The 10,080-nt window shown below is 49.6% G+C and overlaps 1 protein-coding gene across 1 annotated transcript in view; it reads right to left on the bottom strand.

The window, feature by feature from the left end:
* SHC3 (SHC adaptor protein 3) overlaps positions 1–10,080 on the bottom strand; it is a 137,596-nt gene that overhangs the window by 15,109 nt on the left and 112,407 nt on the right. The window contains exon 11 of the mRNA XM_008055448.1: positions 8,439–8,734. Coding sequence (XP_008053639.1) covers positions 8,439–8,734 — 296 coding nt within the window. The remainder of the gene's footprint in view (positions 1–8,438; positions 8,735–10,080) is intronic.

The raw sequence follows: 10,080 nt of genomic DNA, 5'->3' as shown, positions 1-10,080 counted from the left end.
GGCAGAGGGCCCCCCAAAGAGGAGGGCACCGCAGACATGACAGGGGATGGAGTGGATCCCCTACAGGGGAGCAGCCAAACGAGCAAGGATATCAAGGGCAGCGGGGTCAGGTGTCCTCTGCTGGACGGGAGCTACACATGCGGAGGGGAGGTGCTCCAACAAACCCTGTGACATCGGCTGGAATCAAGACACGTGAACCCATGGCTTCCAAGATTCACTGGCAGACTCAGGCATCAACACCACTGTGTGCGTATGCACATGGTATACCCTAACTGTCTACCACAGGGGCCCAGGACCCCAGTAGCCAGAAGCACGTCCAGCGCCCAGACCTTGGCTTCTAAAGCCCATTCTCCACAGAAAGAGCCAGGCCAGGGACCCCTGGGAGAAATGGAGAAACAGCCGACTGCAGGACGCGCGCCAAGCAGGATTCTGTACCGGAAAGAAGGAGCGTCCAAGGATGGGGCCGTGTTGCCAGGACACAGGCTGGCCTGAAGGAGCAGCCAACAAGGTAGACGTGATGGATGACACCCTGCTGCGAAGCATGGCGAGCCAGGATGCCACACTGTCAAGAATAAGCAGATGGACAGATCGAGGGTTTGGTTTGGCACCGGACCCCCTGCAAACCATGTACTGATTACAAAAGGGAGAAAGTCAGTCTCTGGTGGGAAGCCTGACAGACACCTGCGGGTCATTCCCACCAAGACATGCACCGCAGCATTTCTGGGCAACAGCAGCCGGGGTGCATATCCCAGACCAGAACCAAGAGTGAGGAGGTATCAGGAGGGCCTGATCCCAGCACTGCCCAGGCTGGCGGAGACCAGAGAGAGCAGCGTGGGGTTCTGACCCGGATCCTTTTCTGATAAGGACATTGCTGGGCACAGCTGGTGAGACGTGGATGGGTCCTGGAGGACTCGATGGCCATGGGCGTCCAGCACAATCTCCATGTGGAGGGCTGTGCTGGGCAATGCGGGCAGTGCTCTTTGGTGGAAAACTCGTGCTCAAGGGCTCAGGAGTGAAGGAGTGATTCCCAGGAAAAAAGTTCTCCACGCTATACTTTCAAAGAACACTCCAGAACGTCAGTGGGGTGGGACAGGTGCATCCCATGGGCCCCACAGGTCGGGGAGGAACCCACCACACTGCGACCTCATGCAGACAGCCTAAGGAAGTGCACTGCAGCCAAAGGTGAAAGGCCAGCCACTGCTAGACAGGGTGAAAGCTGTCAAGATCCAAAGGAGTGGCAAATGTGAGCTAAACCTTTTGCATCACCAAGAAAGGAGGCCTGAAACTCTTCAGTCAATGAATGGCAATTCAGGCACATCCCTTGGGGACTGGTGTTCCTGTCAGGAGGACTCTGAAGAGAGATTGTCAGCAATGCCTGTCTCTTAGGAATGGGGTGAGGAGAACTGAGGAGAACGGGGGTGGAAGGAGGGGTGCTTTCCTATAAATCCTTTCTGTTGCATGTTATTGGTTTTATTTTTGGTGTTGCATTGACAACCACTTAAAATGCATGTTGCAGAGACAGGCTTGTTGGCCAAATGCTTGACGTTCCTCTGGGCATTTCTCAGCCTCCTTGTAGACAGGATGGCACTGGTGGGCAGAAGGGGTTTGGTGTGAGTCCCTTCCGCAAGGAGGGCCTTGAGCCTCGGTGTTGAGAAGGTGGACCCAGGAGACAGCACCGGGATCCTGAGACATCCAAGGGCCAGCGGGTCCTGTGGGGCCGCGTGACAAGCACAGGACATGCTGTGGGGGCGGCTCAAGCCACTGAGAACTCAGATCTTACTTGTTACTGCAGCACAGCCTAGAGTGATACAGGGGGAATTTGAAAATAACTACAGGATATGCAGTGGAAGGCTCACAGGACTTTTTGTTTTCTTAACTACTCTCAGGATAAAAATAAACACCCAGTAAAAGTGGGGGTGTTGGACTATTGCTGTTTTGCTGGCCCTAGGAACAAAAGTCCCAGCGTAATCTAGAATGCGCAATAACCTGAGGCCATGAAATGGAGCCCTGCAGGCTGGTGTGGTGGCCACACGTTCAAATGCAAGCAGTGTCAGCCTTGCTAGGCTAGTCCCTCAAGGCCTGAAGGATGAATCCCTGGCAAGCGACTCGGGGTAATTTTAGACACAAGAGGGCTGACTAAATGATTCTGAAGATCTTGAAAAGAAAAGTGTGCCGGGCTCCACCTAGGAGGCTTCTCCCGGAGACCCAGCCATGGGCTCTTTCCAGCAGTATTTTGGGGTCGGTATTCTGGACAGTTTCCTAGCAGAGCTCAGAAGATGCCCCAGGCAGCTCGCACTGCGTTCCCAGCGATTTCAGCACACAGGGGAAAGGCACAAAGCTCGGTCTACTCGGGAGAAAATTTAGACACAGAACTGCTTTGCGTCCTTATTTCTCTGAGTAATCGGCTCTCTGCCAAGTTTCCCCTTTATAGTCAGGGACCAACCAATTACCATGAAAATCACATGAATAAATATTGAAGAGAATGTGTTCATCGCCTATCTTGGTGTCCTCGCAGCAAGGATGCAATGTTAGATGTTTAATTAAATCTTTCATTTCCATTTTCTTTGTCAGCTAAAGCTGTCCTCCATAGGAGCGATTGAACGAGACAAGCAGATCCAGCAAAACATTCCCCCAAAGAACAGCCATTAGTAGGTATGACTTAACACATTTTCCCAACGGTACCGCAGATTTCTCCTCCAAAATTAAAATTGTATGAATGGCACAGCTTTGGGTATCAGCTTGCTTAGACACCTGGTTTAAGCTTATTACCACAAATTCAGAGCCTCCTTGTCAGCTACATTATCTTGATACTAGTTTGCAATGTATAATAAACATGTTATTAGCAGTATAGAGGCCAAGTGCAGTGGCTCACGTCTGTAATCCCAGCACTTTGGGAGGCTGAGGTGAGAGGATCACTTGAATCCAGGAGTTCAAGACCAGCTTAGACAACACAGTGAGACCCTGTCTCTACAAAAATAAAAAATTAGCTGGGCATAGTGGTGCATGCCTATAGTCCCAGGTACTCAGAAGGCTGAGACAGAAGGATCATCTGAGCCCAGGAGGTCAAGGTTGTGGCGATCTGTGGTCATGACACTGTCCTCCAGCCTGGGTGACAGAGTGAGATCTCAACTGAAAAAAAAAGGTAACTTTTTTTCCTTTTAACTTTTTTTTTATTTTAAAGATGTGGGGTACAATTCAGGGTTAGGTGTACAAATGTTCATTATGCAGGTACCCTTGTTGATGAGGTATGCCCCCCCAAGACAGTTTCCCGCTACTGTCAATACTTTTCTCACAGTATTACAATAATTCTCCAAGGTTCACTTATGAGAATATGTGATATGCAGTTCTTTGTTTCTGTAAAAGATCACTTAGTATTATAGACTCTAAGTCCATTCAGGTTGCTGGGAAGCCCATGATTTTGTTCTGCTTTATGGCTGCATAATATTCCATCATGTATATGAACCACATTTTTTTATCAAGTCCTGTTTTGATGGGCGGCAAGTGAAAGACAGGTCAAACTCAAAAGTATAAATACTTTGTTATATGAATATCCAAAATTGGCAAAACTAGTAATAGAAAGAGGATCCGTGACTGTCTGGTCTGGGAGTTGGGAGACAATATTGACTACAAAGCAAAGAAGTACCAGGAAATGTTTTAGGGTGATTGTACTGTTATATCTTGAATGTTATGAAAGTTACAAGGTTGTGTGGAATTATGAAAACGCATCAAAGTGTAAAATTAAAATGAGTTACTTTTATTATAATGGTTTAATTCTCATTAATTTGTGAAATTATAAATTGTACCTCAGTAAAGCAAAACATTAAAAAATATATAGCCTCAAAAAAAAAGACTACATGGCTTTTGGTCTAGGCAGACTAAGTGAACAAAAAAGTTAATAACTGTGGTCAATAAGATGACATATCTAAATATATTAAAAGTTTTCATTCCTGTAAACATCTAAAATTTTCAACTGAAATATTTACATTCTCATAAAATCGCTTGAGTATTTTCCCTCCAATTCTTATTTGCCAACAGCCACACTGGACCGCTAGATGGTCTGTGCAAATGGAGACGACGCCAGGCTGATTCCACCCAGAAAACTTTGTGCTTCTACGTCTGCTGGCAGTGTGTGACCCGCAGCGCCCTACCCCCTCTGTAGGCTCAGCCCCTGCCCTGCAGAAGTCCAGGCTGGTCTACATGTGGGTCCGTCAAGGGCTCGCTGAACACCGACTATGTGCTGCTGTCCGGCACAAGATGGCCTCCCTCACGGAGCGTGGCGTGGGGGAGGAAGGAGACAAGTCACAAGCGAATGGCAAGGGAGCAGATGTTTGCTGGGGTAAGGCCTTCAAGGCAAATCTCAGTCTCAGGATGCAGAAACAGAGCACATCCAGGGGATCTCCATTTCCAAGAGAAGGTTTGGGAAGCTTATCAGAGAAGCCCAACCTGGAGGGAGCCCGGCTCCTTGGAAGAGGTGAGCGCAACCAGATCACCTCGAAGCCCACACCAGATGAGCACATTCAGGCAGATGCAGCAGAGACGGCTAAGGTGGATTTCACTTGTGAACTGACTCCAAAAAACCCTAAAAAAAATACTCAGTTCCCAAATCCGACACGGTATTTCACAATTACTACGTCAAGATGGAGCACAGTTGACGACACCAGAAAAATATAGCTCCATAATTCTCCAGGCTGGTAGATTTTAAAAACCGCATTTTTACCTCAGAAGACGCCGGAGAAGTGTCTGCTAGAGTTCAATACCTATACATAATCCAAATAAGGAGATGATTCATATCTCTAAGTTCCATGAGAGCAGAGCTTTCTGTTTCAAACTGGTTCACAGAAGCATCCTGGGTACCAAAAAACAATGTCTGAACTTAGGATGCATTCAATCATGTGATATCTAGCTGTTGAGTGAATTAATAAGTAAGTGAATGAATGAAGTCCTTTAGGATAATCTCCAGAAGGTGACAGCAAACATCTTTCTTAGCAGAATAAAACCTCCAAAATTCCCTTTCAAGCAGGGGAACAGACAAGGGCGTCCTCTTCTGGTCAACTTTTTTTTTGGGGGGTTGGAGTCTCACTCCATTGCCCAGGCTGGAGTGCAGTGGCATGCTCACGGCCACTCCAGCGTCGACCCACTAGGCCCAGGTGATCCTTCCGCCTCAGCCTTCCAAGTAGGTGGAACTACAGGTGTGGGCTACCACATCCAGTACATTTTCCGATTTATGTACAGACGTGGTCTCACCTAGTCGCCCAGGCTGGTCTCAAACCCATGGGCTCAGGCAATCCTCTCACCTTGGCCTCCCAAAGTGCTGGGATTACAGACTTGAGTCACTGTGCCTGGCCCTGGTCAACCTTTGAAGGCGCCCCCCTACCAGTCAGCATCATGGGAGAGGACACAGGTAAGGGTGGGCTTTGGGAGGCAAGAGACAAAACTGCCGGTGTTTGCAATGGCAGGACCCATGCTCCTATAAACCTACTGTGTTCGTCAACATGTCCAGGCTCAAGGTCACACCCCATTTCTCTCCCCCAGCAGTGATGGTTGGGAAGAAGAAACTCAAAATAACGAACCATGAACAACAGGGACTAAAAGCAGACGCTCTACAGAATGACCCTAATAAAGGAAACAGAAGGACTCCAGGAAAGCATTTTAAAACTCTATCAAATGACAGCTAATAGGTGGAGACATATGCCACATTCATGGATGTGATGATCTAATGTTGAAAAATGTCTCTTCCCCCTCAAATTAATCTACATACATTCAAGGCAAGTCCTATAAAAATCTCAGCTTGTATTTTAGGTGACTTGACAAATGATTCTAAAATCAGAATAAAGAATAAATGGCTGAGAATCGCTTAGACAATTCAGAAAAAGGAGAATCAGGAGAAAGGATTCAAACCACCATATGCTGAGACAGTTTCAAAGTCATATGAATTAAAACAGTATGGCATTTATAAAAGGACTAAACAGTCTGACCGATAGAACAGAACAGAGTCCAGGTACAGACCCATGATGCAGAGAAGTGAGTATGTCATAGAAGGAACATCAGTGACAGAAAAACAGGCTCACCTGTAGTCTCAGCTACTCAGGAGGCTGAGGCAGAACAATGGTGAACTGAGCTGTGGTTGTGCCACTGTAATCCGACCTGGGCGGCAGAGTGCAATCCTGGCTCAAAACCCAAAAAAAAGGACATGAAAGTCAAGGCTGTCAGCCTGGACCACGATAATTTCCCAAGTCTTAGATTATGCCCAGGGTGAAGTCAAATGGAGCCTTTTTTAAATGTTGGGCCCCTACTTCATATCATATTCAAAAGTACAGTCAGAATTAAAACTTCAGTGTGAAAGATCAAACTATAAAGTCAATAGAAGAAAGTATAGAATACAATGCTTCTGTGGTCTGTGGGTGAAGAAAATCTTAAAACTCAAAACCATAAACCACAGAGAAAAACGGATGGATTCAGCAACACTCCAAAGAGAGACTCCTATTTGATGACGACCAGCACAGACAGAAGGATCCGATCAGTGAAAAAGGCAAGAGGACACCTGGAAATTCTATCACTAAAATTCTCAACAAGAAAGCCCAGTAAGAGCGTCAAAAGAAAAACAGGGAGAAAATGTAGGAACATAACATTTACGGGAGAAACCTGCTAATTTTCTCATGAAGAGCAACTGGCGAATTGCAAATCAGACAACAAGGTCTCCTTTCTCTTCTTACACCCACAAACTGGCAAGACCAGAGAGGTATTATCAAGAAAGAGCGGAGGTATCTGCTGTGTGTCCCTCCGTAGTTCAGCCGTTCTGGCAGCAAATGCAAACCCTAATGAAATTAAATACAGTATATCCTGTGACCAAAAACTCCGCTCCCGGCCCCTGTCCCAGAGAGACTGCCCCTAGGAACAGAGAAAAGCCTGCATGAGGCTTTGCAGGAGCTCAGACGTCCTTGATGAGGGGGGCTCAGTAGGGAACGCTGGGCCGGGTACACGACGGAGCCCCAGGCAGGCCCCCGTGCTCAGGACTCGCCCACACAGAAGCACCACCGCCAGTCCTCAGAAATATGTGTTGGGGAAGAAAGGAAGAAATGAAGTGGGATTTGTGGAACAATATCACGTTCGCAAATTTCTAGAAGGCACAAACACTGTATTTTTTTTTTCTCAGATGTACATATATGTAAGACAAAAAGTAAAGAAGGTGGACTGACAGGATGCACATTATACTTATGGGGAGTGGCTGCTTCGGCAAAGAAGGAGGAGGAACGCTGCGGAGACGGTGTTCGAAGGGCTGCGAGCCGAGGCGTTCATGCCCCCAGTCCAGGCAGCTGCGGGAAGCCCCTCCACACCCAGACGGGAAGCCGTGTTCCAGTCCAGCTGGGGCCGTGGGCGGCATCCCTGCCTATCTATCAGAAAACGCCAGGTTCTCAACTATGAGTTAAACCACGCTGCCCGCCTTTTTGTTTCACTGAGCCAAAGGTTTTAAACAACATTCCTGGAATCCATTCAGCGATCGGGTTGTTGATGGAATTGCGTTGATTAAACTTAGAAACTCTTAGACTATGCCTGGGGTGAAGTCAAATGTATTCATTGACTGGAAGACGGAAATTTAGCCGAACCCATGGACTGTCTGGATACAAGAGTAGATCCGGGAGTAGCCAAGCTCAGTGGCACCAGGCATTACGCCTTTAAACGGGAAGACAGCAGACTGATCGACGGAGGCCTGACTGTCTCATCACATTTCGCAGCCATGGAATAAAATCGACAGCGATTCAACTTTTAGAAATATTCGAGAGCAACCCTAACAGCCCAAAGCCTGTGCTGCCTCGTCCACTGTGAATGTGTTTGAAAGAGAAATGTTCTCAGTTTCTGTATTTATGCACTTTCAAAGACATGAAGGCCAGGTACAGTGGCTCACACCTGTGATCCCAGTACTTTAGGAGACCAAGGTGGGCGGTTTGCTGGAGCCCAGGGTTCGAGACCAGACTGGGCAACACAGTGAGACCTCATCTCTACAAAAAATTTTAAAATTAGCTAGGTGTGGTGGTGTGCACCTGTAGTCTCAGCTACTCAGGAGGCGGAGACAGAACAACGGTGAGCTGAGCTGTCATTGTGCCACCGTACTCCAACCTGGGCGGCAGGGTGCAACCCTGGCTCAAAAACCAAAAAAACGACTTGAAAGTCAAGGCTGTCAGCCTGGACCATGATCATTGCCCAAGTTTTTTATGACTTGCACGGGACCCTGAATGTGGACTCCTGGCACCTGGCTCTTACCTGAAGGCATGGGTCCTCGGTCCCCGGGCTCCACTCGGGACCCGGCAGGTGCTTGTGGAGAGAGGAGGGAGTGTGGTGGTCGTTCAAGACACCCACCGAAGCACAAGTGCCGAAGGGGAGACCCTTCAGGGCCAGTGTGTGCTCGCCGGGGCCCCGCCCCACCCCCACTCCGAGCTCACCGTGCCTTCGGGGTCCACGAGCAGAAGGTGCTTGGCCTGGCCGTTGTGCATGCCCGTGAGGACGAAGGAGCCCGGGTTGGTGGCGCTCTTCCTGACCAGGAAGTCTCCGTCCTGGGCCAGCAGCCCCTCGGCCTCCCTCCGGCTCATCTCTCCCTGGTACCAGGGCTCCGCCATCAGCTCCTCCAGCACCCTGGCATCTGGCGCTCTGGGCGACACGGGGCTGATGCACTCCACAGAGGCGGCCTTGTTCAGCCTGGGCCCCGCGGGCTGGTGCTTGAGGGCGTCTTCGAAGGGCTCTGTCGTTGGCAACGTCGGCCAGCAGCCGGTCAGCCCCGAGAAGAGCAAATGACAAAAAACAAACAACAATGTGAGAGCTGGAGATGCCAAGACAACCCTGAAGAACAACAGCTGGCTGGAAGTAGAATGAGGACCGCCCTGCCCGTGTCCCGGCATGACCTTCTGCGGAGGCAGCCGGAGCTGTGCCGTGTGCCAAGGACGCAAGTGCACGCGTTGTCTTGCTACCCGGGATGGCTTCCTTTTGGTGCGCTGCAGGAGGCCGGGCGTCGTACGCGCCGTCGGCTTTCTCTAGAACATCACGCAGCCTCTTTAACACATTCTGAGTAAGAATTGGCCCACGCCAGAGGGAAACACAAGCTACAGATCTTTGACTTCACGCAAATCCGAAGTCCAACCCACCCAAAGTTCATTTCAAAATCTTTGCAGCAAGCAAAGAAAGCTGACGTCTGACGGGTGCCTCTTTTGTGCCCTGCACCAGGCTGGGACCTCTCCCTCCCCTTGACCTTCGCCAGTTTCCCCACGGAAAGCAGCTCTCCGTGGGTGCCCAAGACCCACTTGGCACTATCCCCTGCGGCACACCCGTCTCGGCACAGGGCCCGTGTGACTAGCGAGACTACAGATCTGACGACGACAAATACCAGCAGCAGAGAAGCAGCCTAGCACGTCCAGTGAGATCTCCCTGTCTGACGTCCAAATGAGCTGCGTACACACAGAAGCACTCTGGGACATGCACAGGCCGTGGCGCGAGCGTGCAGCGTTGTGATGATGACTGGACTGTGCTGTCCATCCAGTACAACAGCAGCCACATGGGACCACGCATGGGTCTTTCCTGAGCACCGTCGCACCCCCAGAGCCCAGCACGCTCCCGGGACACACTGCCTACTCCTGCTTTCCTGCTGTGAGGGGAGCCCCGTTTGTTCAAGGCCAGCAGAGGATGGACAGAAGGGAGATGAGGACGTGAAGCCTAAACAAGTTCTTCTTCACGCTTGTTCAATCTGACAGGTCTGGAGATACAATGCGGTTAAAAGTGTCGGCAAAAATGACGTTTGTGGGTTTTCTTTTTCTCCTCTACCTGAGTTTGCTTTCTCTGATGTCCTGGAGTCGTTGGAAATGTGTATTCTGCTGTTTCTGCACCCCCTAACTCTGCTATCATCAACATCATCAGTTTCACCCCCATTATCCCCACTTTCCCTCGTAGTGGCATCACCACCACCACCACCAGCACCACCATTATTTGTCTTTAGTGGCTCAAGATTAAAAACACAGCCGGGCTCGGTGGCTCAGCCTGTAATCCCGCGCCTTGGAAGGCTGAGGTGAGTGGATTGCCTGAGCCCGCGGGTTCGAG

This window comes from Carlito syrichta, unplaced genomic scaffold (genome assembly GCF_000164805.1).
Source record: "Carlito syrichta isolate Samal-C Ts95f unplaced genomic scaffold, Tarsius_syrichta-2.0.1 Scaffold301855, whole genome shotgun sequence".
NCBI classification, from domain to species: Eukaryota; Metazoa; Chordata; class Mammalia; order Primates; family Tarsiidae; genus Carlito; species Carlito syrichta.
The sequence above is the reverse complement of the archived record's forward strand: the minus strand, read 5'-3'. Positions and strand labels throughout refer to the sequence as shown.